The sequence below is a fragment of the Caenorhabditis elegans genome, chromosome I (genome assembly GCF_000002985.6).
Source record: "Caenorhabditis elegans chromosome I".
Lineage (NCBI taxonomy): Eukaryota > Metazoa > Nematoda > Chromadorea > Rhabditida > Rhabditidae > Caenorhabditis > Caenorhabditis elegans.
The window spans coordinates 5879112-5906392 of record NC_003279.8 but is presented as its reverse complement, the minus strand read 5'-3'; the positions used below and the strand labels follow the sequence as shown (position 1 = coordinate 5906392).

Sequence of the window (27281 nt, the reverse complement as noted above, 5' to 3'; positions counted from 1 at the left end):
TTGGAAATTATGGAATTTTTCTTCGATTTTTTGACTTAATTATGTTTAAAATACTTATATTCCAACATTGTGGAGATTCAAACATGCGACAGTGATTTAGATTTTTCAAATTTGACTCGAAATAAAAAATTCCAAAATTTTTTGAAAATCTTTATAACGAGATTCGGTAATTTCAACAGCATATGAATAGTTTTTAATAATTTCCCCATTAGTCGTAGTCCACTTTTAACTTTAATTAATAATTAAAACCATTAAGGTTTAAAACCGAATTTCAAAAAAAAATTTCGATATAGAAGACTAAGAATAAAATATAACTTTAAAGAAAGAAGTTATGAAAGTTTTTGTGAGTAAAATGAGTACCAATGTGTATTTTGGGAGGCACGGGGTTGGTGATGAACATTATGTGTTGTATTACGCATGCCATAGACCAGTTTTGCGCGGATTGCATGATCAAGTCGATTGACTTTTCGTCTTTTTCGATTAAATTGATAACCGATCCAGAATAATACTTATATAATTTCATTGAATTACAAAATTCAAATGAGTTAGTAAAAAACTAGAACATTCAGTAAAATTTCAAAGCTATTTGCAAACCACAAACTTGAAATTTGAAAAAAATCAAACATGGAAACTCTAGACAGTGTACACAGGACAAATTACACTGATTAATCTATATCAACTCGCCAAGTTTACAAAATTTCGTCGAAAAACTGATAAGCACATGCAAAAATTCGTGTGAATTGGCTCTAGATAGAAAAATATGAATTGGCTCTAGATAGAAAAAATAACTAAATCGATAATGTTTCGTGTCGTTTTCGATGTATTTTTATGGCTCGCTATCGGCAGCAGCTACCGCTTGTGGCTGTTGTTGGGCCCCTTTTTGACGAATTAGGTGAAGAGAATCGAACGGAAATGAAAATTTATATGAACACAGAGTGGAAGAGTGGTGAGAGAGAGAGAAAAGAACGAAAAGCAGGTGGAATCAACAATGAAAGTGCAAACAATTGTGCTTATAAACAATTTGGATTTGGATTTTTTTTCAACAATTTTTAAAAATTCTATTACGATGAGAAGTAAGAAATATGAATGGAATAAATAGAAGTCTGAACAAATTTTTTTGAAAACGAAAAATTGAACATTTTGTTACGAAGCGTTTTCAGGTTCTAAAGTATTATTTTTTAGGAAAAAACATTAAAAACGTCCCAGTAATCTACTTTTAATAATTTTGAACTAATTATTGAGTAACATTTAGTTTTAAAAGTTTAGAAAAAGCATGGACACTGAAAATTAAAAAAAAACATGTTTAAACAGAGAAAAAAATTTGAAAGATTAAAGGAGCGCGCGATTTGTAGCATGAGGGTCTGCCACGAATTCTACAGTTGTTCAGATCATTTTTTTTGAATTATTCCACAATCTTTCTTCTCTTTGGAATTTAATTTTTCTCGAAAGTTATTTAATTTTTCTATAAAAATGTGCATTGCAGTTTTAAAATGTTTTTTTTTTCAATTAAACGCATGAATGTGATTGGTACACGCGTGAGACGCAAGTTCTCGAAAATCTGCGATTGCGAAAGGCAAAAGTATTCATTTTTTCGAAAAAATAAACAAATTGCTCAAACTAAATTGAATATCGATCGTCTTTGCCCTCAATATTTTAAATATCACGCTTTTGAAAATTATTTCGAAATAAATATTCAGTTTCAGTGAGACTCATTCAATTGAACCTGATCACGTGCTGAAAGTCTGCTGTAACAATGAAGGTTTGTTCGTTTTCCTATCTCTACTTTAATTAAAAATAGTGTTAAGAGTAATTGTTCATTCAAATAGATTTTTTTTCATTCAGTAAAAAATGATTAAGTTTTCGGAAAGGAAGAAAACAAAACAAAAACATAGAAAAAAGTGTGCACGAACGAACACACAAAGCATATGCGTCAGTGTCTTAACCCGTCTAATGTCTCTTCATCCCCCTACACTCTCTCTTTCAGTTCACCCGACTAACACATTCAACAAGCAAACCCGTTATTGATTCAATTTTCTTTCGTAATATTCCTTTTTTATATTTTCAGAAACAAAAGTCATTTCCAATGTCTGCTTATGAGGATTTGCTCGGAAAAATCACTGCTCCAACTATCACTGTTGAGAATTGGGAGGGAATTCTCGCATTTTGTGATATGGTTCGTTCAATTTGTTTTAAAAAATGTATAAACCTTTTCACTGATTTATAGATAGAATTCTTTGTCGTTTGATAAAAAATCATATTTTAAAATTAAAATTTCCTCCTTAAATTTGCTAGCTGATTTTCACCGAAAATCATTGATTTTGGACTAAACTTAATGTTTTAGTTTAAAATTTTCAGATTAATAACGACTTCGAGGGATCGAAAACAGGAATCAAATCACTTCGTAAACGTCTCAACAATCGTGATCCTCATGTTGTCCTTCTAGCGATTTCTGTACTTGATTCGTGTTGGGCAAACTGTGAAGAAAGATTCAGAAAGGAAGTATCGTCTGCACAATTTATCAATGAACTCAAAGCTCTTTGTACATCGGTGAGTTTTTGTTTAAATCTGAAATTGTTAAACAAAATATCAAAATTTCTTTCATGAAGTTTTGTATTTCTTTAATAGATATAGTATACGCAGAAAAGAGATAAAAAAGAGAAATAGAGTTAGAAAAATAAGTATAATACGAAAATACGATACATTTCACCGCGTTTACAAAAAAAAATACAAAAATTTACAATTATTATAGAGTCAACGCCAAGTTGCTGAAAAAATGCGATTAACTGTTCAAAAATGGGTGGATACAGAATGCAAAACTGAACAATCACTGTCACTTATCGTCACTCTTCACAAAAATCTTGTTGCTGATGGCTACTCATTTGTTGTGGATGATCCAAAAAGTAAAACGAAAGCGATTGATGCAAAGTTTGCAAATGATCCGAATTATGTGAGTTGTGGAAGTTCGCGGCAATAAATATCAAAAATTAATAATTATTATAGGTTGGATCTGCTCAGGAAGAAGAAGCAATCGCAAAAGCCATTGCTGCTTCATTGGCGGATGCAGAGAAACAGGAAAAAGCAAAAAAATCAACATCCACAATGTATCCATCAGCAAAAGCAAGTAGTCCAGCAGTTCAGACTAATTCGAATATTCCGGAAAAGAATGTTCGAGCGTTATACGATTTTGAGGCTGCTGAAAGCAATGAATTATCTTTTGTTGCTGGAGATATTATTACAATTACTGATGAAAGGTAAGCAACAAAAATGTGTTCTAGTTTAAATTGAAAGCAATCGCTTAAAAATCAAATCAGGAAGTTCTTCAGTTTTTTTTTTTGTAATTTAAAATTAATCATACCGAACCTTTTCGTTACTGACTGCTTCTATCAATTATCAAAAAAAAAACAATTTTTTGCAGCAATCCCCACTGGTGGACTGGTCGTATTGGTACCCAACAGGGACTTTTCCCATCCAGCTTCGTTACTAATCAACTCGATGATCTAAAATCAAAAGAGACGGATTCATCACAGAAAGCCCCAGAAGTTGTAGCCTCAATTAATGAAGCAATCCTTGTTCGTTGTCTTCAAGTACTCCATGAATGTGATCCTACCGGTGAACGACAGGATCCAGAGGATTTGGCCCAACTAGAAGCCGCCTCGTATGCTCAAGGAAATCTCATTGATGCACATTTGGCTAGTATTGATCGACAGAGCAACTCTCTAGCACAAATCGATGTGGCTATTCGTGATGTGCTCGCACTTTATGATGATGCGATTCAGAAGGGAGGATTTCAGCATCAAAGTCAAGGAATGTACCAACAACCAATGCAACAGTACAACTATCAGCAACCAGTCAGTTTTTATTCAGAAAAAAATATTTAGAAAACTGAAATTTTTCATTCTAAGCTTCACGGTAATGCCTATCAATTCAAAAAATCGTATTTTTCAGCCAAACCGAGCATATTACCCACCTACCGGTCCTGTCCAACAACAGCAGCCACAACAATATCCTCCACAACACTATCCGGCTCCTGGAGCACAACCACAGTACGCATGCCCACCGAATTCTGTTCCCCAACCTCAACAACAGCAACAACAATGGCCTGCTCCGTCTTCACAGCCTCAACAATATTAACTTTTTGATTTGTTGTGAATATCACCTTTTCCTCCTTGAATCTGTAACTAGTTCCATTGATATTGTGATCACTTCTAACTTATTTTTCTCGATTCGCCACCCGTTTCTGTATAGTCTTTTGCTTCCTCGAGTTCTCGATAAGATAAAAATGAATTCTTTATTGAGTTTGAGGCAAATATTTATTATACACGAAAATAATCGGATAAATTGAGAAAAGGTAACAAAAATTACAAGAGGTCCGGATCAAAAGATGGCATTGAAATTGATGCATTGGCTGCTCGAATGGATCGTTTACCCCATCCACCGCCTCCCCATCCACCTCCACCCCATCCACCTCTTCCACCACCCCATCTTGATCCTCCCCATGGATCATTGTTTCCCCATCCACCACCTCCATTTCCACCCCATCCTCCATTATCTCCGAAATCGTCACGTCCCCAACCTCCACGTGGTGGTTGACGAGATGGATTAGTCTGACGAACTTGTGCAACTGGAGCAACTGATCCAGCTGTAGTTCCACACATTCTACGAAGCTCTGATTGAGTATAGCAACTGTTACAGCTTGATCTACAATTCTCAGCCATCCATGGATTTTTCTGACATTCACCGACACGAGCCCATCCGGCACATGATCTATGGTAGTCGACGCATGCTGAAATATATATTTTTTAATTATAAAAATATTTTTTTAAAAATAAAGCTTACATCCATAATTGTAATCTTCAGGATAGCAATGTCCACATGAAACTCGACAATTACATGCCATATATCTTGTATTTTTTCGGCATTCTCCCATTAATCCCCATACAGCACAGCAAACATTCTCATTGAAACAACCATCAGAATTATCACACTGTTGAGCTGGAGCAGGTGTCGTCGTGGTTACTGTAGTACCACCTCCTCCACACTCTTGAGCACGTGATCTACCACATTTATTACAACTTTTACGGCAATTTTCAGTCATCCAGAGTTGATTTTTGGTGCATTCACCGGAGCGGGACCAGCTACTGCATTGGGTATGACGATCAGTGCAATCTGGAAAATTATCGTAATTTTGCAGTTTTTCGATACACGAACTTAGAGGTGCATGGGTTTATTTGGTTTTTATGGGGCTTGGAGGAACTTTTATTATTTTTGGTCAGTTTTTATTTGTTTCATTTATGTGAGAGTTTATATTTTTCAATTTTATCTTTCTAAACATGAACGGCGCCGGAAAAATCTAATAAAGATACCATAAACTTTTTCCCGGTGGGACCCTTTCAAATAACCCCATGTACCTTTAATTTTCTGAAATTGCCAAATTACAATAGCAAACTTTTTAAAAAGAATTTTACCGAAAAAACCCTTGTGGTAATTTAAATATTTTTTAATTAAAAAATCCTAAAATACAAAATACACTCACCATCAGCCAGTCGATATTTGGGTTTACAAACACCACAACTGGCCTTACACCATTCATTCATATAAGCCGTATTCCTCGAACATTCCCCAGATGCTGCCCATGATGCACAACACTGATTCTCATTGAAACATGATTCTTGAGATTGTACTGGATTTTGAGGTGTTGGAGTTGTTGGAGCAGGTGTTGGACGTGGAGCTGTTGATGAGAGAACACATACACCGTTTTGGCAGATTCCTGAGAAACATGGATTCACACGGAATTGACCACATTGAGATCCTGGACGAATACGAGATACACAACGGGCGGCCCCGGTGGAAGTGTCACAGAAAAGGAATCTGAAATTTACAAATTCCAGTAAGTCTTCCACGGTAGACATCAAGAATATTCCAAATTTTTAGTGTGTGAAAATGTATCATCAAAAATGATCTTATATCTTGTACGACAATCTTTCAAGTTTCACATGAATTTTTTATCTTGAAAGTTTTTGATTCTAAAAAAATTAAACCCTGCCAAAAAATAGCATAGCTGTAATTTTTCAAATATTTGCGTAACATTTCCTAGGTTATTCTGATAATTTTCAAAAAAGTCTCACTTAGAACCGCAATCGCCTCCAGCTTGACATGTTGGCCGTGGTGCATAACTATACAAGTTATCTGTATATTTATTGGATAAACCATCGATATTTCTGAAAATAATTACATTTCCCTGTAATCAATTCACAGTTTCTTTACCTCATTGGACTGAACGGCTGCATTGGAGATGCTCCAAAATGTTGTGCAGAAGCACATAATTGATTATCAGGAGGGAATGCAATTTCCCGATCAGCTCTTGATTGTCTTGCCAATCTCCATTCTTCCCATACAAAATCAATAAATGCATGATGAAGGAAAAATGAAGGATCATTTGAAGAAGTTGCAGTGTCGAACATATCTCCTCCAACAAAAATGTGAACATTTCCATGAGTATATTCAAGACAATTGAAATCAGTTCTATATGGGCATCCTTGTTGTGGTGCAGTAAACGATAATACTTGATCAATTTGTGTCTGTCTCATTACAAAATCAATATCATTTTGTGAAAGTGGAGCTCCTTGTGCTCCGACGGCTCTCAGTATTTGGGCTCTTCCAGCCAAAGTTCGCCAATTTGTGAAGGGTCCATCATTAACAAGTCCGGTACTTCCCATAAGATAGTCACTAAAAATAGAAAAGTGAGTATTATGCGTTAATTTTCTTTAAATTTATACAAATTCTATTAATGATTTAAAACCTACCTGAACATAATAGTATCTGCAGGACGTGGCAGTCTACTATCCAACGTAGAATCCCAATATGGAAGATTAACCGTTGGATCAACTTGGCGTAGAGCAAACTCGACACGTTTCACAAATTCACGATGCCACGGAAGGAATGCTGGTCCAGAATGAGCTCCTCCGGCAGCAGACATTTGTGAGTGAATTCTTCCAATTCTTTCGTATTCACCATTCTGCAATTGAATGTAGAACTTAGAGTTTTAAAGTTTGAACTAACATTTTTGAGAGCACGGAATGCTGCGTGAAGTCTATTTCGTTCATCATCTGTGAGAGTACGGTACTCTTTTCTCACTGATTTTTGAAGTGGCCTTCCATTTGGAAGAGTACAACCGTTTCCAGACGCAGTTCCTATAAATCGATATATGTAGTGTATTCCCGGGAACGCTAGCTTCTAATAGACTTGCAACCGGTTTTCGTTTAAATACATTTCTAATACACCTATTTTTAAAGCATTTCTTCATTTTCTAATTTTCCAGTTTTACCTCTCAAATAAGAACACAAGCAGGGTAAATCCATGCACTGGTAGATATTTGAAGCAATTGGAGCAAACTCAGCTGCCATTCCCTTTGCCATTCCTGGTGGTAATGCAATTTTCTTTTTCTTTGATGCCGCCTGCAATATTTGAGATCTTTGACCGTCTTGTTTCTGACCAACATGTCCTTGACCGCATCACAATTGTAGTTATTTCATTATCATGATTCGCCTGTTTGCCCAGAAAATTTAATGTGGTATCAAAAGAACAAAAAATAAGGAAAGCACGTATTCAGGCGTACATTTATGCTTCATGCTTGCCTGCATACCTGCCTAACTGACATATATTTTTTGTGTATCAAAGTTAACTACGTTGCCTAATTCTAATTTAGCTGTTGTAAGTTCAACAGAAAGATGAAGAATATGTTGAATTGTTCTCTAGCAGAAGGCACAAAACAGGCAACCTAAGCAACCTCAGCAGGCAGGATTAGTTGAAAATGAAAATTCAAAAAGACAGTGCTTTGAGTTAGCTGGATGATAAAAATATGCAACCAAATGGTCACATTTTTACTGATTAAAGTAATAAAACAAATAGAAACACTTCAAAAATATAACACTAACCCTTGCTCCATCATCCCATCTGTGAATCTGCTTGCACATAATTTTTGCTGCTTCTGATGGAGCACTTGCACATGGATCTTCTTGTGCTTGTAAACATAATGGTAATGTTGTAAAGATTATGGGTATCAAAAACCTCATGGTTCAAGGCGTAGAAACCTGAAAATCAAGAAAAATGGAGAACCTTTTTCTTACATAAATTTAAAGTAGAAGACGAGGAATTTTTGTATGATTTTATATTTTCAAATATATACCAAACCCAAACTAAAATATAAAATCAAAAATCAAAAACAATATCATTAGGATTTTCGGGAAAAAATAAAAATAAAATGAATTGCTCAAATTTCAACAGTTCTGAAAAGACTTTTAAAAAATTATTGAAAAGTTTGTTCAACTTTTAATTTTGATGGTATTTTCTAGATTCCATTGGAACATTTTTGGTGGTTAGTGAAGTAGAGAAACATCGAAATAATATCAGAAAGAAGAAAACTAGTCAATTTTTTGTCAATTTAATTGACAACTAAACCCAAAAAACATTTGAAAATTACTGGTTCGATTCAGGGCAAACTGATGAAGTTAAAATGAAGACGAGGCGATTCTCCGTCCCTTTTTCATTTTTTTGTAACAGTTTTTTGTCTTTTACCTTCATCTCTTCTTTTTTATTTTTCGTTGTTTTCTGTGAAATTCGCTGATCTCTTTTTCTTCTTTTGATAATAGTGATAAGAAGTTGATGATGTCATTAATTTCCGAATGACAAAGAATTGGACGAGGAACTGACCTGGTGTTCTCTTTCTGAAACACTTGGGAAAAAACTGAAAACCAAATGAGACTGCGCATGCCGTTTGTAAAATACTTAGCGAATATTTTGGATGCATTTTGCAAGTGGCGAACAATATTTCACAAGTATTTTTCACTACTCTTCCTCGTGCCCTTCCAGCAGATTTTTAATGCAACATTTGTTCTTACAATTCCCGGTTGCTGAACAGCCCTGGCGGGTGGCCCCGTGTAATGTCTTGCTTCAAAATCAGATACTTGCAACCACAAACACCGAACTTTAAAAAAACTTTTATTACAATACAATATTGAATTGTTCCCTTTCGATTCAGTTTCTCGGACAGTTGCTCATTGAGCAGCACCAGCTCCTGGACCAAAATCCTCGTATCCATCGTCCATCTTTGTCTTCTTGCCGTCCTCCTTCACAAGAACATCCATTCCACTTGGCTCGTTTTGCTGAAATTGTTCATATTCTCAACTTTTTCCAAAAGAAATTTTTAGCAGTGTGTTTTCCTAATCAACTTCAAAATCGTAACTGTTACCTTATTAGGATCATCCTCCTTCTTTGCATGATCCTTCGAGGCATCTTTCTTCGGTGTGGCAACAACCTTCTTCTCGGCTTCTTCTTTTGCCTTCTTCTCTTTCAACTCCTTTGCCTCCTTTGCCTTGTCCTTCTCATTCATATCCACAGAAGTTTGGGATCTTGAAACCGACAAATTTGAAGTCTTCTTCTTCGTTTTCGAAGTTTTCTTCTTGTCAGCACAGTCTTTCTTCGTGTTTTTACTCTTTCCAGTCGTCATTTCTTTGTTTTACTTCGATGAATCGAAAGTCTGAAAATGGTCCGTTGATATCAGTTGTTAAGCAGCAAAAATATGTGACTTCCGATTTGCCGAAAGAAATCAATTGTTTTGTTGAAACAAAACATTAAGCAGAGCATCAAGCCAATTTCAAGCTGTCTGAAATCGCACGTTTCTAAAGAGTAAACTCACTTTTTCAACCAGAAGAGAGCTGATCAGAAATAACAATTAATGATTGTGATGTGGATTGAGATGAAGGAAATTTTTTTTTCTGGATGATGACTATCAGATATTTTTTGTAGAACACGTAGAACACATGTTACACGTTATTTTTAAATTAAAAATGTTATTGTATTTTTAGAGAAATATATTTTCTATGGGGCCGATTAATACATTTCATACGGTTGAGTCGTGAAAGGCACTTCTCACTTTTCTCATCACTTGCCTTCTTACTATTAGCAAAACGTCGTGACTTCATATCAAACTCCTGTAACTTAATAAAAAATAATAGTGATAACATTCAAAAAAAAATTCTAAAGTTTATATGAATTTTTGAAAATTGGAAAAATCTCACTTTTTGCCACTTGTTTGGAAGTCGTCGATGAAAACAATGTTACCTTCGATTTTTATGGTCTATTATTGCTTTTAAAATAAATTTTCAAACACTGTAGCACTTTCCTTCGAATGCCCTCCAATTCAAAGAGCGTGTATTTTGTTCAGCCTTACAATTTTTCACAGCATTTCCAATTTTTGATCTTCTAGAGATTCTTTTATCAATCTTCGTCAAATTTAGATTGGATGTTTCATTGATCTTAAATTGAAATAGGTGTAATGAAACTACAGTAAAAAAGTTAAATTAAAAATATAATAGTCTAAAGAAATCCTATTTTAGATTCTACATATTGAATGATGAGTAGTTTTTTTTCAAATAAAAATATTTATGCAGTGAAAATGGTAAATAATATATTTAAAAAAGAAAACAAAAAGACAATTATCACAATTCAAAGATAATTATCACAATTCAAAGAATTTCACACAAAATACACAAGATGGAGGGAAAGGCTATTTGGGGAAAAAGCAAAGTACCTAGATGACAAAAAAATTATTACGGGTTTACAAAATTTTCTAAAAATTTTACTTGATGAGCATATTTAAATTTTAAATATCAAGCTGTTTCAATTGAACATTAAAAAAATGAAACTCCATGCAAATTAGTTTGTAAACTCGTGTTTGAGAATCTAATACATATTTAAATTATTGACTTTCGACAATCCTCTGCGTTTCACAGAATTTCTGATATATTTCACTCTTCCTTATCAACTCGTCATGTGTTCCCTTTTCCACAATTTTACCCTCACTGACGATCGCAATGACGTCACTATTTTGAATTGTGCTCAACCGATGAGCAATGACAAGACACGTGCGACCTTGTTTTGCGGCGTCCAATGCTTCTTGTACAATCTGTAAACAGTGAATAAAACGATATTCTTCAAAGTCAATTTGCTATTTCAATATTTTTCATACAAACCTTTTCACTTTCCGTATCTAATGCACTAGTTGCTTCATCCAAAAGTAAAACAGAAGGAGATCGAACAAGTGCCCGTGCAATGGCAATTCTTTGTTTTTGACCACCCGAAAGTTGAGTTCCTTTCTCTCCGACATGAGTATCATAACCCTGAAATTTTTAGAATGAGTTCTGATTTATGAAAATATCACCCTACATCTGGCAATCCTAGAATGAAATTGTGAATATTTGCCATTTTGGCAGCTTCAACAATTTCTTGATATGTAACATTTCGATTTGTTCCGTAGCAAATATTTTCTCCAATTGTGCAATCAAACAACGTTGGCTCTTGACTTACAATACATACTTGTTCGCGAAGTGAACTGATGTTTAGGTTACGGATGTTATCACCATCAATCATCTAAAATTGTTTGCAGTTAAAACCAATCAGAAAGAAAATTGACTCACAATCATTCCTTTATCTTGATTATAGAATCTCTCCAGCAGTCCCATAATTGTAGATTTTCCACATCCTGAGTGCCCGACAAGTGCAACAGTTTTACCGGCTTTGATCTAAAATAAATATATTAATATTTGTTTTTACAGGTGGGTTAAGAATTGTAGGATCATTGTCTTTTTTTTTTTTCCTATTTTTAAAATTTCAGTAAAAAAGTCAGAGGGCAAGTGCATAAACATTCGATACAAAAACGCAAAAAAAATCCATATCCAGTTTTTAAAAGTCAAGGCTTATTGCTTTTTACCCTAGGATTGCACTACTGTCATATAGAAGTCAGGTATCAAATTAAAACCTACATCAAGAGTGAATCCTTGTAAAACCTTGGTATCCTTTCTTGTTGGATAATTGAAAAATACATTTCTGATTGAAATATTTCCAGTTATCGGCTTCACAATTCCACTATCAGATAGAGAATCAATAGGTGTTGGATGTTCAATAAGATAGAACAAAAGAGAAGCAGCAAGACGAGCTTTTACGACATCAGGAATAAAAGATGTAGTATTTCCAATCATTTGTCCACAGAATGAAATAGCAAAGAATACTCGATAGACATCAATTGGTTGCATAGCTTGTTGATTTACAAAAATACTTCCAAGATAGAATGCAGCAGCATACATGAAGAAAATAAGAGATTGAGAGAATGCAAATACAGCTCCATATGTATGTGCATGTTTCAGATTAGTATTGAATGGTTCCCGAAGATATTCACAGTATGTGAAATGAAATTGTTCCTGACGATTTAAACTATGAACTGTTCGAATGTGTTCAACAGCCTGTGAAGCTACTTTTCCAGCTTCTTCCAACAATTGAGTATCTCTTATTTGTTTTCCAAATCTCATTTGCATTTCGAAATATCCTCCCATTACAAGTAGTGGAACCATTACGACAAGAATCAAGGCAAGTTGCCATCCGTAATAGAATCCAATTCCCAGAGCTCCACAAATAGTCACAATTGATGCTAAAACAACTGGAAGTCTTGTGAATACATATCGAACATTCGGAGCATCAGTTGCAAATCTTGTGCACAATTTTCCAGTTCCATGTCTCAAATCATCATAAAAAGCGATATCTTGTCTTAATAAATTCTTGAATGCTTCAAATCTCAACTTCATTGTCAGTGACTCTCCACATCGTCCGAGGCAATTTGCAGAAGTGAAGAATCCAACGAAGAAAGTGATTCCCATAAGAACAAACATTCCACACCAGAAATACACATTTGCTTGCATTTGATCAGCTGGCAAAGAGTATACCTGAAAAATGTACAGTTTTACTTCTACTTTAATATTTCTAAAAAATTACATTGAAAATTTCAGCATATACAAGAGCAAAAACTGGAGTAACTGATCCAAAAATAAATGCTCCAAAAATTCCACCAATAAACCATCCGACTTTGTCTCCGTTGAATTTGAATATTTTGAACATTGAGGTGGGTGGAGCCTTGCATTCCTGAAAGTTATTTTGTTAAATTAGGAAAAATTTAAAAAAAATTGATCATTGAACCAAAAAAACAATATAAAAGCATGCTGATAAGTACTTAGAAGAAGCCGTGTTTGAAGAAAATGTAAGGAAGAATCAGAGAAAGGAGAGAAGTTGAAATGAAACATTGAAAACCGAATATATTCATCTATCACTTACACCCCCAAATGCTGATAAAATACGAGATCTTATCACATCTTGATTCGTTTGACCATTGAATGGGTCAATTAGCTGGAATATTTTGGGAATAACTATAATTGTTTTGGATTTGAGTTGAAATGGATTTCAGTTAAAGAACACATTTTTGAATATTATTTTTTAAAGGATGGAGTAGCGCCAGTAAGAGAATTACACCTACATATTATGGTCAAATATCTGAATAGCTTTTTAAAAATTTTCAAAAATTATATTAATTTTTTACAGTCAATAAGTTGAAATTCCTCAGGTTTCGCAACTCATAATTTTGGAAGTCGACTAAAAATTTTTTCTCTACCAGTTTCACATTTTAATTGTGTTTTTTGATAATTTGTATATAACCGTTGTAGAAGATCGAACATGCGGCATTGCTTAAATTTCTTTGAAAAGCCCAATTTTTCAAACATTTGCCAATTTATCAAAACTCTCTTAATCTCAAAATGGAATATCTAAAAATTTGTAGAGGTTTTATATTTGGTCAAGTGTGACTATTATGCATGTAGTAAATCCCCACTGACGATACTCCACCTTCAAAAACCAAAAGAAATAAGTAATTATTTTCGTACCTCAACCTCCTCAGCGAGCTGATGAATAGATGTTGCAATTGAAATGGCACTTCTTGTGGAAGACTTTCTGCTGAGATGGGAATGAGCTGACTCAGAAATAGTGTCTTCAATATCTGAAATTTAATCTATATTAGTTTTCCTTAAACATTAGAATTACCTTTTCCTGCTTCCTGTTGCTGTTGTCGAACAACTTGAGCCTGTGTCATATCGTAGAAGATTCCTTGTTTGCTCATTAATTCCTCATGACTTCCAGATTCAACAATATTTCCAGCTTTGAACACGAATATTCTGTCAACATTTCGAATTGTGCTCAATCGGTGAGCTACGATAATTGTCGTTCTTCCAGCTTGTGCCTGATCCAATGCACCTTGAACTTCTCTCTCAGCTTCCGTGTCGAGAGCGGATGTGGCTTCGTCGAGCAAAAGGATTTTTGGATTTTTGACAAGAGCACGTGCAATGGCTGGAATATGAAATATATGTAAATGTATAATTTTTTTTTAAATTTAAACGATGACTTTCGTATTTTTGAATTTCGAGTGAACTTCTAAAGGATCTTTTCCAATTTTAGATGTTTCAACTGAATAACTAACCAATTCTTTGTTTCTGTCCTCCACTTAATTGAACTCCTTTTTCTCCAACTCTTGTTCCATATCCATCAGGCAATCTTTTGATAAAATCATTTGCATTTGCCATTTTACACGCTTCAACGACTTGATCATGAGTAGCATGCTCATTTCCCATTTTAATATTTTCATAAATTGTTCCATCGAAAAGTACTGGCTCTTGACTAACAATTCCAATTTGTTCACGAAGACTATGAACATTTACTTCTCGTAAATCAACTCCATCAATTAAAACTCTTCCTTTTGTTGGATCATAGAATCTTTGAAGTAAATTAACAATTGTTGATTTTCCACAACCACTTGAACCGACCAAAGCAATTTTATCACCAGCTTTCAGTTCCAGAGAAATTCCTTTTAATACATGAATATCTTTTCGAGATGGATATCGGAAATGAACATCTTTGAATGAAATATCTCCCTTCATATTGTCCACGAGAATTCCTTCAAGTGAATATGGATCGATTTTTGGGTGCGAGTTGATTACACGTAATACTGTTGAAGCTGCTCCGCGAGCTGTTCCAAAACTTGCAAGATGTGGAAGGGCGCCACCGAGAGATGTAGAACCCGAGAGAACTGCGAAGAAAACCTGAAAATTAGAATTGTTCACTTGTTTTTAATAATAAGAAATTAATACTTGCAAAAAATGGAGATTGTAGCTTAAAATCAAGCCCTTTTTCAATAAAAATTTTGAAGACATTTTGAGTTTGGGGACAGAAACGGTACTCTCTCTTTAATATTTTAAATGACTGCTTTATAAGCATGAATTTTTGAATTGAAAAATGACTAACCGTAAAAATAAGACCGCGATCAAAAGTAGGATCATTGATAATCAGAGTACTTCCATACCAAAATGCCAATGCATATGAAGAGTACATACACAAATTACTGAACCCAACTCCAATACCCATATAACAATATTTAACAATTCCAGTTTGTCTTCCAACTTCCAATGCGTTATAAAATCTATCCAATTCTCTTTTATGTCCATTTAATGAATGAACTGTTCTAATCGAAGAGAATGTTTCTTCTGCAATTGCACCAGCGACTGCATACGTTTCTTGTTCAACTCTTGTTCGCGTTGCCATGCTTTTGCTCATTTTGGCACCAGAGAGCACAATCAACGGAGCAAATCCCATCATAACCAGTGTCATTGACCAACTATAAAAGAAGCCAACTCCGTATCCAGCCAAGAAAGCAGCAAACATTTGAACAAGAAGGGCGAATTTGTCACCTAATCCTTCACGGACACGCTCCAAATCGCTGCAATAAAAAGATTAACGATGATTTATTATTTGCAATATCTTTAGTGATCTTCCGGGAATTTAGATGAATTTCTAGAAAAATTTGACGAACGGCAAAAGCTCATTATATGTATATAACATGTCTCACTTCTCTATCATTCTTCAAAAAATGTACTTCTTAACTTACTCCGTGAGTCTAGCCGTTAAATTTCCGGTCTGTTGTTTGTCGAACCATTGAATTTGTTGTCTGAGTATGGCTTTCAGGTAGTTTTGTCTTAATTTATGCACCAATCTCTCTGCGTACGACTCAAAACAAGCGATTTGTACATATGAAGTGAAGAACATGAGTACACCAAGAACCAGGTAGTAGATACAATACTTGACAACTTCCGAGTTGAATTCATCTCTAAAAAAGAAAACAGATTGGAAGGTTTTTTGTTTAATCAAAAAGTGTAATATAATATTTATGTGTTCATTCACAAGGAACTAGAAAAGGTGTCAAAAGACACACCAGCTGTTTTGGATAGCCTTATCATTTCGCGCAGATTGACTAGTCAAAAAGATACAAATACAAAAATTTGCAGGATCATAAAAAGTAAAAGTCAAAGTTCTAAAAAAAACGTACAGAGATATCGGGACCAATCCTTCCGGGTTCACATTATCCACACCAACGACGAAATCCGAGTTTTGAGCTCGTAAAAACACTGTTGTCATTCCTCCGAGAACTGCAAATACGAGAACTTTGAAATCATCGTTTCTGCTTTTAACTATCTAATTGATTTTACTGCGGGGCCAAGAATGTTCGTTAATGGAGAAAGTTATTTAAAACCACTCATTTGTATAACATTTTTAAATGACCAAAATGTAAATTTTCAAACATTATTTGAAATTTCTTATCAACAGTCGAAAAAGTGCCAATCCCTTATTTTTGATTTATCATAATTTTGGAAGTCAACTAAAAATACATATTCTACGAGTTTTATATTTTAATTATTTTGTTTTCGGAAACTTGACTTCAAACCCGCAAAAATTCTCAAAATTCTCAAAAAGTCCACATTTTCTATAGAAATTTTTTGATTGTTTAGTTATGATATTTGAATCTGTTCGACTTCTTAGTTAGTGTATTTTTTAAATTTTTAAATACAACCTAATGCAATTATTAAATATCACAATTTTCAGCCTATGATATCTCATGTATTTCGAATTTGTTTTAAGGAGCTGATAAATTTCAACTTAACACATTTTCCTTTTTTGAAGAATATAAAAAGCCTCCAATTCCATAGTTCAAAACCACAACACAAATCACTTTTTTTCTCTAGTTCAAATGATGTCATGAACATTTTGATCTAATTAAGTTAATGGGTAGTCGCAGTAGTTTATTGGATTGGATGACGATATCGGAGGTCATTTTGTGAATGTTGAACGTAGATTAGAGTTTACTAAATTTTTCAAAAAAAAAATTAATTCTGACTATGAGTTCTCATAATAACATTTTATAAAATTATATGTAGTTGACGTTTCAAATGATAATTTCAGCTTTTGATTTATCATTCAAATTAAAAAATAAAACCACATACCAATAGCAAGTAACGGAAAACCAGCTCCATGAATAACTGCTGCAACTGTTCCAGTAATTAAAAGAAGTAGATCAACTCCTTGAGTGTAATAGAATATCCCATAATTTGTGAGTTTAACAGTTGATTCATCGATTGAAGAGTCACTTGAATGAGAGCTGTAAAATGTTTATATTTTTTATTTTGGAATTATCACAAATTACTAGAATCTGAAATTATCTGTTTTGAATATTCAAAAATTTTAGGTTTTTTTCAGAGAATCTCTTGACAACTCATACCGTTTAAGCAGAGGCTTAGTCACCCAAGTGGGCTCGTTTTTTCGGCTTTTCATCAGTTAGATAATAATAGAAAATAATGGGGGGAAAGCGGAGAGAAAGGTCTTCCGAAAAAAGGGCGTCTTTAATTAAAAATATGTGTTGAAGGTGTCTAGGCTCCACCCCTTTTTTATTTCTCTTTTTTCTTCCAATTTTTCTAATTTTTTAAGATGACGAGGTTGCTGACGATGAATAGTTTTAAGAAACAACGACTGAAAGGTTTCCAGGCCAACCGAGATAATGTGGGATATTGAAGATAATAAAGTGATAGAGACGCAGACAGACGAAGTGATATGTGATAGGAAGAAAAGCAAATTTATATAATTGTAGTGATCAATTCATTGTTTTCTGTTGATGTTTCTTTTCGCACTTTTTTAGGCGGAAGACGACGGGGAAGATGTTAAAGACGACGTCTCTGACCAGTTGAAAGTGGAGAAGCAAGATATTAGAGATTTAGAGAATGAGGCAACGGGGCAAAAGTGCGCAGACGAAAAAGCAAACAGCAGTGAGGTGAGTAGAGCTGAGCAAAAATGAAGAGCATTTCCTAGACACTTTGTCGTTTAGTGTCAAATGGTCAGTTTTTTGGATCAATTGTTCAAGTCCCAATGCTGCGAGACTGCTGCAACTTGGCTTTGGCCATGAAGGCGGTTTCTCAAATATTCAAAAGTTTTCGTTTAATTTACCTAAGATTGATTTTTCACCAATTCACAAAAGTTCATTTAAATATCAAAAAAGTATATCCTTACAGCTAGCAAGGACCTCAGCCTAGCTCAAACAGTCAAATTTGCCAACACTTTTTATTATGGTAATTGTTCATTCCGGACTAATATGAGTACTTTTAACTATGGTTAACACTTTTGTGCTTTTGCAGGAAAATGCAATGCTTATGCCAGACACTTTGCATTCGATTTCCCATCTTGGAATACTGCCGATTTGTGAAAATTATGGCTTTTTGAGCATCTCAGGCTCTCAAAAATTAGCAGGCTTCCTATTAGTTCAATGTGCTCAAATATTTGCTCAAAATGTATGAATTGTCTAAGTTTAACAGATTTTATTTACTTTTGGTATAGCTTTTTCTGAAAGCCGAAGATAGCCCAGAGCTCACAAGTTTTTTTCTCTAAATTTATCGGAAAGATTGAGTGGGCTTTGAAAAGTCGAAAATTCAATCAAAAGTTCATTAAGATAATTGAGCTTTCAGGTATTTTGAGCAAGTTTTTTAGATTTGGCACCACATGATAGGAATGTGTTTCGATGAACTATGAGAAGATAGAAAATGCTTGTGATATTTGAATTTCAACTTTTTGATGGGATACAATGCAACTTTTTTTTTTGAAAAATTGAAAAATTGTCTAATAGTGAAAGTAATGTCTTTCGAAAAATATAGTTTTCCGTTTTCATCTCATTTTTCAAATTTTGATTTTTCCACGTTCTTCGAAAAACTCTTCGTTTTAATTTTTTTTCAGTAGTCCCCAAGAATCTAGTCTAAAATTTCAGGTTCTCAAATTTTCAACTTTCAAAATTTTCTCTGTCCGAAAACAAAAAAAGATAGTGTTATCATTTGTTTTATCGATATTGATTACTTGTATTAGCCCTAAACACCCAAACATTAACCAACAAATTTCAATGATAACAACTAAATTTTAGGCTTTCTCTGAAAATTATCTAAAAAATCCAGTTTTACATTTTTCAAGAATCGCGTCTGGTGAAACTGCAATTTGACATTTCCAAAATTTTTCAGAAATAAAATGGATGTATTAAAAATGAAAATGTACCCTTTGGTATTTTTTACAAAGTTTCCAATTCAAAAACTAACGAGCAAGTTGGAATAATTCCAACATATCAAATTAGTTTAAATGTAATATTTTTAGGTGTTTCGAGTTTTCTAGAATTTTGAGAAAGTATTACGTCACAAAGTTATTTTGACAATTTATAGAAAACTATTCACAAATGAAATCGGTCTTCAAAAAATATTGAACAATATATTATAAACAACTTGGTGTTTCTACTTCTTTTGATTGCAAATGTACAAAAAAATTCAGAAATTACGCTAAACTTTCGTGAAATAATTTTTGAAACATGTAAAAATGAGGAGTTGGAATAAATTCCATCTTGGAAATTGGTACGGTTTCAAGTTTAATTTTTTAATAGGAAAACCCACAAAACATGCAAAATAAATACAAACCTTAGACTTGTCTGACTTCGTTGTTTGTCTAGAGATTTCAATAAAAGTGGAGTTTTCTCCGTGTCTTTTCCCATTGAAATGAAGATCTGAACAGAAAAGTTAGTTGTGGTTATTTGAAACGGAAGATAAATTGGAAAAATAATTATTAAAACATTTTTAAAATAAACAGAAATCCAAATTTAGTATTCAAAATATATTTCAACTATCCATGAATACATAACCCAAAAATAATAAACATATTTCCAAAACGCAAAAAAACCAAACAAAATGAAGTAATTAATGAAAAAATGGACACAACAGAAAAAGAGCCAGAAATGGTCAGAATGACTTGATAACAGGCACTGTTTTTGTGTGCATGCACACTAGACGGGAAAGTAGGCGGAGTTTGCAGATAAGGAGCACACAATTGATTATAGTCGTTTGTAGTTAGTAGTTATGTACTTCTAAAAAGGATATTCGCTCGATAAAATATTTTGAGCCTTTATTTGAACAAGTGAGATTAATGGAAAAATCAATTCTTTAATTCGAAAATGAAGTTGGTATCCGGAAAGTGATTTTTAAAATAGAGTCTAAATTTTACATACATATTCAACTTTTCATGGTAGCTATAATCTACACACTTGGCTATATTCTGTACGACAGCAAGTCCTTAAAACGAAAAATTAGCTAAATGATCAATAAATTGTTTATTGCTTAATGTAACGTGAAAATTTGGTAGCAGATGTTTACACAGTCACAACTCACAAAGATTGTTCATAAAATCATGATGTTATGAATAAATATGTATATTGGAACCAAAATAGTATATTGATAACAGAATGATAGTCATATTTCTGGAATATATGTGGACCGGTATTTTACAATTTCACTTAAAATCAGAAGGCGCCAAAGCTGTGCTGGAACCGGCAGCAAAGTTGCCGGTTACCGAAAAGTTGTCGAAAGTTTTCGTGCTCAGTATCTTCGACAACCACCGGCTAACACCACAACCACAAACGCATGACATCCGACTCTTCATTCGCCTCCTCATGGTGTATAGTTTGAAAATTGTTTTTTTTATGAAACAGTTGTACAGAACACTTTTTTTTCATATAACCTCGTTTTCTAACACTCAGCGTTTCTACTTATAAGTGAATTAAGCCAATTGCCAAAAAATAAATAGATGATAAACCCTGCAGTACAGTTTTTGTATGCTTGCCTGATGTCTCAAGAGTTCAAACATATTTTTGTGCTCTGATAGTGTCCATCAAACTACTTCGACACAATTGACACACTCAAGTTGGACAGGTTTCAGTTTTAGAAATCACGTGGGAATTAGAATGAAACTTTCAGTTTTTTGAAAAGTGGAACATTATCACAGTTTTAACATCTTCAGACCCTGTCAATCAGCGGTGCCTTTACAGAAAAATTCAGAGATAAAAACAATCTCTTAAATTTTTTTCACTTTTCTGAGCATATCTTATCTGCATATTGTTTTTTTTTAAAGATTGTAAAACTTGTCCAAGTCATAAAAATTAGATGTTTTCTTTAGAGGTGAAAACTCAAAATAATTTACATTAGGGCTGTTTTTGTTAAGATGGCAACCTTACACAAGTTGTCCAACTGTCGCATAAAATACTAAGTTAGTTAACTTCTAGAAAACACAAAAATGGCACAGTTTCAGAGAATCTTTGAGACTTTTCTGAAACCAATCCACTCACCGAACTGCATTCTTGAAATCCCTTCCACGTTCTTTGATAAATGATATCACAACCATACCACGTGGTTTCGAATTGACAGCGTAAAGCAGTGAAAATGAACAAAACTGTGGATGATGAACATTGATTGGTGATTAACTATTCACATTTATGCTAATTTTTTTCTAAAATTTCAACCACGAAATCAATTTGTACATGCGAAAGCTTGACTTTATGATCTCTGCGCAATTTTAGGTCACAGCCCAGAAAACTGTCAAGTGTATTTTTTAATAATGCGTAGGCTTTCGAAATATTGATATTTTGCAATTTCCCAGAATTGTCTTTTGCCGAATTTCGATTTCCCAAAAACTTGTGGGGAGAACTTTTATAACGACTTAACCTGAATATTTTAGAATTTTTATAGAATTCCGTTTTTCTCATCAATTCGTGGAAAATGTATGCTATTTTGCTGTTTAACAATTGAAGTTCTCAAATTTTCAGCAAATTTTTCGTACTTTTAACAAATTCCTATGCAGCCCACCCCTGTTCTGAACAATTGTCGTCAAGCAAAAGCATTGCAATCTTCTCAAAATTTGAATTCTCACTGTCATCAGACATAACAGTTTTTGATTGTGAAAATGTTTTCCAGGATGTTTTTAACGAGTAAAACTACCAGCAAGTTGTCACCAAATGCCGATATTCTTATTTCTTTGCAGACCGTTTTGGATATAGAGCTGTGCGACAAACGGCAAACGGCGAATGCCGTTCATTTTGTCTCGTCTATATTTTACAATGCCTGTAAAGTAGCATCAAGTCCATAAACACACGTATTTCCATATATTATAGTAATTCCTGGTTTGTCAAGAGCCCTCATCTAGGACCAGCTATCCAGATCATTCCATAAAAAATGTGTAATCCAAACAGTAGTCCGTATTCGGTATAGAGAATAAATGTGACCTCGTTCTCGTCCATAAACCGTGCGCACATTCCTCACATTTCTCTGCGAATCGTCTCTCTCCACACTCTCACTTTATCACCGATCCGCAAAAAGTACAGAAAAGGATCCGAAAAGAAAGGAGATGACTTCTACTACTGAGGAGGAGTGGACACATACAATATCAGATAGAAAAGTGACAGTAACCGTCTTTTTCTCTGTAAATCTCTCACTTTCTACATATTTTTCTTTTTTCTTTTCTGGAGAAATCAGGTCAAAAAGATGGAAGAGAAGAAATGATGAATGAGAAAATAAGAATGTCTCTCGCTTTTACAAAACATCCGAAGATATTCTAATGATTGTTCTAATGATGAAAAACACACTTTCTTATCAAATTTACGAAAACTTTGACAATTTCGTTTATTCACTGAAGCTCTAATATCCGGAACTGAAACCAACTTTTATATCGGGCGAGAGATATCACTTGAATATTATACCAATCTTGAACAACATATTGGCAACACTAGAGCTGTTCTGTCTCTTTTCCGGCGGAAAAGCAGTCTTGTCTAATATTTACCCATACTCATTCATTAGGTGTGAGGTTATAAAACATCAACTTATATGTTTCACTAGCGCCTGAAAATTTAATGAATAGGTAGTCAGTAATATAAAATGATTCTGCAACCTAACACGGCACTGTTTCAAATGCAAAGTGATAAGCTTGGACTAAAAAATTGACAGGCTGTATGACATCACAATCTTGCAAAACACGGTTTTGTTGTCTATGTTTCAACGATAATCTCAGTGAGAAAAGTAAGCGTATCTGTCCAATTCGTGGCATATCTTCAAATAGCCATTTCTGGAATTTTTGTGACAGATGCATTAAAATCAAATTTATTTGGTTAAGGACCATCTTTTCCAATTTTAACAGAGTTGCTTTTACTTTCACATATTAAAACAACAAAGGTTCAGAACTTTTTATTAGCTCAATGTTGTTCTCTGAAGTTCAATGAAGGGAAGATGAGTTTTTGAGAAAAAAATACTTTATATGTCTGAAGTTGATGGTGGGTTTTGTTTAAAAGTTTTTTGAACTAAATTATTCCGCGCCAATTTCATACAGGATGATCAGATGCACAGCCTTTTTGGTTGGAAAACTGCTCCAACAATTATTGGCCATTCTGGTTTTGAATGTTTCTCTTCGGTATGATTTTGATTATCAGGAAGTGACATCATTGACATAGTCGATGCAAACTACGACACATCTTTGAATATACGCTTGCGTGATATTATGGAATTTCGGGATATTAAACAACAATACAACGCTTTGGATAAATATGATATTTTGAACATCAAACTTTCCTATGGTCCATTTCAACAGTACCATAAATTAATAGACCAATCTTCATCAACCAATGTCCATCCTTAAACACAATGTCATAAAATAAACGAAGAAGTTCAGTAGGAATTGCCATACTGTTTTTTAAACGATAATTTTTAAGTGCAACTCGAGTTGGGACTCGTTTCCAATACATAGAAAGAGATTAACTGATGGTGAAAATGTGTTGCGTGCTTACAAATAAATAGTTGTCGACAAATGTATTTGTTACAAGTTTTGCAAATTATTTTGCAGACTTAGGATGTTCATGAATATTTGTCCAAAAGTACACAATTGTTTATACATCTCAATATCATTCATTACTCCATTAAAATCCTCCAATCAGTGTCAATCGGTATCTCTCTGTCTACTGTCCTAATCTCATTGTCGCTCCAAGTTCTCATCATTCGTCTCTTTTTTGGAATCAAGTGTCTGTTCTTCCCCCATCTTCTTCGTGCCTGTGCCACCCCAAATGACCCAATTACCAAATGTGGTGTCCCATTTATCGGTCATCGGTTCGTTCAAACACTGCTGCTATCCGTGTTGCTTTCTCCTCTCGAAGACGGCGCCGCGCCTCCTACTGACCTCCTATCATTTTCACTTTGATCGGTTTTCACTTGACAAATTCACTTATTTTGTTTTTCTTTGAAGCTTTTGATAGGTTCTAATCGTTGGCTTACATTGATTTGGACTTTTCACTAAGGTCATCTAGCTCTGCAAATTTTTGGAACTTCTCAACCAATTTTACCAACTCTTGATATTCCAATCTGAATTTTTCAGAAGCTGGGGAAAAGATGCAAGGGATTGCAGAGTTTTCTAGTTGAAACTCCCGGAGATTATTTTTAAGAACAAATAATTCGTTCTGATTGTATAGCGCTGTTCTAACTGAGAAGAAGACTTTAGTTGATTCTTCTTTACACTTTACACTAAGACTACAACCATTTTGGCTCAGTAACCTATAGGTTCTTCAAGACCGAATATTATTTTGAAAAACACCTGAAAACTAATAAGGACATTTTGATGTACTATTAAATTTTGACAAAAACTTAGAATTGGAATCGAGACTCGTGAAAGCTTATCAAATTTGAAAACAAATAGATTATGGGAGCAAAAAGTTTGTGTCTAACAATATTCAGATATTTTATCAATGGAAATGAAAATTTTTTTAAGTTTTAACTAAAAATTATTCCCAAAAGTTGCACCACCAAAAAAAAAACCGAAATTAAGCTCCAACCTCATGTTCTTTTTTTTCAACTTTTGCACCGAATTTCCTCAAGCTCCCCACATAATTTTTTCTCTTTTTTTCGAACAATTTATTGTATATCAGAACGACAGAGCATAATTTGAAACAGAATCCCCACGAGAGACTTTAAAGGATTCCTAGAACTTCTTATTTTAAAACTACAGTAGCCCATTCTATTCACATTTGAATACAATTACGCAACACTCGTCCCTCGTTGAAGGAATGTTATCCAATTCTGTTTTGATGTAAATATATTCTAATCGTTCTCGTCGCCCCGTGTCATTCCTTCCGTGTCTCTAAATATCCAACCATCATGTCGATCCAATCTTTCACCCCCTCTCTCTTTCTCTTTATTCCATTCATATTCTTTCCCTTCATTTTACTTCTAACTCTTTTTGTCGCCGGTCTTCTTCTTCTTATTCGCAATGTCAATCCGATTTCTCTTTCGACGCCTTCTCGCCTCCTTCTTCCTCCAAATGTGTCGCAAAAACGGTCAGGCGCCCCTCACCAAGCAAATTGGGTCACGGTTTTGGAACATTATCTCTATCGTTTTGTTAGGTGAAAAGAATGACCGACAATCTTACGACTTTCTTTTTTTTTAAACACATATTTATTTGTCTCTCCATTACGTAATTGTTATTACCTTTTCCCCGCATTTCGCTTTTCGAAATCGAAAGTCGACTAGAGATAATTTTAGGTACTTCCCGAAATAGGTTCTAAGAATGACACCTTTTTTCTCATAAAATTATTCTTTCGGGGGAAGGGTACGATAGGTTAAAAAAATTGATAACTGTGGAAAAAGGTATTGGCAAACTTCATGAATATTTTTTAACTCTTCAATAGTACCTGAACCTTCAACGTGGGCACAAAAATGCCTGCAAGTGTAAGAAAGTTTTCAGAAAAAGTTTTCATCAAAGTTTCATTTAAATTTCAACAAATGAAAAAATAAAGATATGCTTACAAATATAATGCACATTTTTAGATTTAAAATTTTAAGATATATTCCAGGACACAATCCTGATCACAAACATTTTAAAGTTTAACCTGAGATCTCAATCTGTCCTAGACTTTTCTTTTTTATACAGCTGTGCTTTCACGGCCCATATGTCATCTTTCTTAACTTTTATCAAAACATGTGCCACAACCAAAATATAGGGAACTATTTCGCACTTATTTTTTCACTTAAAAATTTTTGATAAAAACCGAGTCACCCGAGATATGAGCTGCCAAGTGAGAACAGTGGAGTGGGATACAATACAAATTGGGAAAATACAGTAGTTATCTAGTTTTTGTTTGGAATTTATAAAGAGGCTTAACACGATAGGTAGCCGCCATCAGCAGTATGACGGTGGCCACCTGGTATGATACCTTTTTCCTGAGTTGTTCCATACTTGTCACCTTATCGAATTGATTGATAAGATAACTGAAACTAAACAGTCTGTCCCACTGTTTCCAAAAATGTTGAGTCATTCATTTATGAAGATTTTCCATCCGGATCATCCCGTTATTCATACCATCAAACTCTCGTTTAACATGACATTCGCTGTTTTTTCTCTTCTTATTATTCTCACCAACACGCACTTTCCGTTTCAAGTTTCAAAAGCGCGCGAGCGAGAACCCGCTAATTCCGAAGGGACTGTGGCAAAAGTGTGTTCCAATGATGATTCATGTGTCAAGAATCTAGAAGTATCCGGGAGCGGCGGAAGATTTGCGGTTTCTTCTCGAATAGGCTTCATCCCTAGCTAACCGGTTTCTTGAAAAAAGGCGAGGGGAGGCAGGAAGGTGGAAAAAACTTGATGAGAATTGGGATGACCTCTGGGGTACTTTGCCGCGGGTATCCATTCCCTTCTCCTTCTTCAGGATCAAATCGCAAATCTATCATTCTCTCTCTCTTTTTCTTCCATATCCTACCAATCCCTTCTACTTCTTTATTCGCCGGTCGTCTACTCTAGGTTATCAGTATCGGTCATCTCGGTGCCTATCTGATCCGAAACGTTTATATACAGTGACCTTCACCCCCATTGCCTCCCCCGGAATTGACGGGAGATAAGTCGCCGCCTCTCGTTGGATTCCTTTTCGTAGTAATCGTATTTGGACGAGTAGATATTAAATATAATGACGTGGATTTTGGTAAACTTGAAGTTATTTTGGCAAATCTGCTCAGGCTCATTTTCAGTACCATTTTTAGACTTTGTTGATTTTTCTTTGCATCCCAATTTTTCTTTCACTTCTCGTTTCCGCCTGGTATCCCATTTGGGTTGATGTCCATTCCAACGATTTCTTTTCTTTTTTTTTCAATTTCATTCGGTTTGAAAGCTTTGACAACAAGAGACAAACTAAAAGAAACAACTTTCGATTCAAT

General features: G+C 34.3%; 4 protein-coding genes and 3 non-coding genes across 11 annotated transcripts; 2 read left to right on the top strand and 5 right to left on the bottom strand.

Moving 5' to 3' along the window:
• Positions 1 to 1697: 1697 nt before the first annotated feature.
• stam-1 (Signal transducing adapter molecule 1) lies at positions 1698 to 4288 on the top strand (the record flags this gene model as incomplete). 2 transcript variants are annotated; one of them, NM_059309.9, is made up of 7 exons in its annotated part: positions 1698 to 1759; positions 2066 to 2173; positions 2356 to 2547; positions 2750 to 2947; positions 3001 to 3251; positions 3416 to 3848; positions 3946 to 4288. In NM_059309.9, the coding sequence occupies exons 1-7, from the start codon at positions 1754 to 1756 to the stop codon at positions 4129 to 4131; spliced, it is 1374 nt and encodes a 457-aa protein (NP_491710.2). In that variant the 5' UTR covers positions 1698 to 1753. The 2 variants fall into 2 exon arrangements, with proteins under 2 accessions (NP_491710.2, NP_871813.1); NM_182013.8 differs by lacking the exons at positions 1698 to 1759; positions 3946 to 4288 and having other exon boundaries at positions 3416 to 3878.
• tyr-4 (ShKT domain-containing protein) lies at positions 4278 to 8090 on the bottom strand. The gene is made up of 9 exons (NM_059308.9): positions 7935 to 8090; positions 7325 to 7454; positions 7060 to 7190; positions 6804 to 7015; positions 6265 to 6726; positions 6126 to 6218; positions 5534 to 5868; positions 4837 to 5166; positions 4278 to 4783 (listed from the first exon to the last, which is right to left on the bottom strand). Exons 1-9 carry the CDS (start codon positions 8070 to 8072, stop codon positions 4359 to 4361), a joined length of 2256 nt encoding a protein of 751 aa, NP_491709.1. The 5' UTR covers positions 8073 to 8090; the 3' UTR covers positions 4278 to 4358.
• An 897-nt stretch (positions 8091 to 8987) lies between these two features.
• C34G6.3 (Non-histone chromosomal protein HMG-14) lies at positions 8988 to 9775 on the bottom strand. Its single transcript, NM_059307.4, has 3 exons — positions 9695 to 9775; positions 9248 to 9535; positions 8988 to 9161 (listed from the first exon to the last, which is right to left on the bottom strand). The coding sequence occupies exons 2-3, from the start codon at positions 9503 to 9505 to the stop codon at positions 9054 to 9056; spliced, it is 366 nt and encodes a 121-aa protein (NP_491708.1). The 5' UTR covers positions 9506 to 9535; positions 9695 to 9775; the 3' UTR covers positions 8988 to 9053.
• Positions 9776 to 10419: 644 nt separating this feature from the next.
• On the bottom strand, positions 10420 to 19780 carry pgp-2 (ABC-type xenobiotic transporter; the record flags this gene model as incomplete). Of its 4 annotated transcripts, none has more annotated exons than NM_001313482.3 (15): positions 10424 to 10963; positions 11031 to 11177; positions 11224 to 11427; positions 11475 to 11579; positions 11820 to 12773; positions 12823 to 12969; positions 13159 to 13230; positions 13761 to 13873; positions 13918 to 14220; positions 14351 to 14969; positions 15172 to 15643; positions 15812 to 16030; positions 16250 to 16349; positions 17202 to 17356; positions 17477 to 17649. In NM_001313482.3, 15 exons carry the CDS (start codon positions 17527 to 17529, stop codon positions 10757 to 10759), a joined length of 3870 nt encoding a protein of 1289 aa, NP_001300411.1. The 4 variants fall into 4 exon arrangements, with proteins under 4 accessions (NP_001300412.1, NP_001300411.1, NP_491707.2 ...); NM_001313481.3 differs by lacking the exon at positions 17477 to 17649 and adding an exon at positions 19695 to 19768 and having other exon boundaries at positions 10757 to 10963; NM_001313483.4 differs by lacking the exon at positions 13159 to 13230 and having other exon boundaries at positions 10420 to 10963; positions 17477 to 17725.
• Positions 19781 to 22403: 2623 nt separating this feature from the next.
• On the bottom strand, positions 22404 to 22535 carry C34G6.10. The gene has a single exon (NR_050151.1). It is a non-coding gene; the product is annotated as an Unclassified non-coding RNA C34G6.10 (non-coding RNA).
• Positions 22536 to 26838: 4303 nt separating this feature from the next.
• Positions 26839 to 27053, top strand: C34G6.11. Its single transcript, NR_050150.1, has one exon. It is a non-coding gene; the product is annotated as an Unclassified non-coding RNA C34G6.11 (non-coding RNA).
• C34G6.9 lies at positions 26902 to 27254 on the bottom strand. The gene has a single exon (NR_050149.1). It is a non-coding gene; the product is annotated as an Unclassified non-coding RNA C34G6.9 (non-coding RNA).
• Positions 27255 to 27281: the final 27 nt, after the last annotated feature.

Excerpts from the sequence above, each read along its gene's own strand:
- C34G6.3 (NM_059307.4), bottom strand. The coding sequence starts at position 9,505 with ATGACGACTGGAAAGAGTAAAAACACGAAGAAAGACTGTGCTGACAAG. Across the intron at positions 9,162-9,247 it reads AGGAGGATGATCCTAATAAG|CAAAACGAGCCAAGTGGAAT; the intron begins GTAACAGTTACG and ends GAACAATTTCAG.
- tyr-4 (NM_059308.9), bottom strand. The coding sequence starts at position 8,072 with ATGAGGTTTTTGATACCCATAATCTTTACAACATTACCATTATGTTTA. Across the intron at positions 7,455-7,934 it reads GATGGGATGATGGAGCAAGG|GCGGCATCAAAGAAAAAGAA; the intron begins GTTAGTGTTATA and ends CAAATATTGCAG. Across the intron at positions 6,727-6,803 it reads GCAGATACTATTATGTTCAG|TGACTATCTTATGGGAAGTA; the intron begins GTAGGTTTTAAA and ends TTCTATTTTTAG.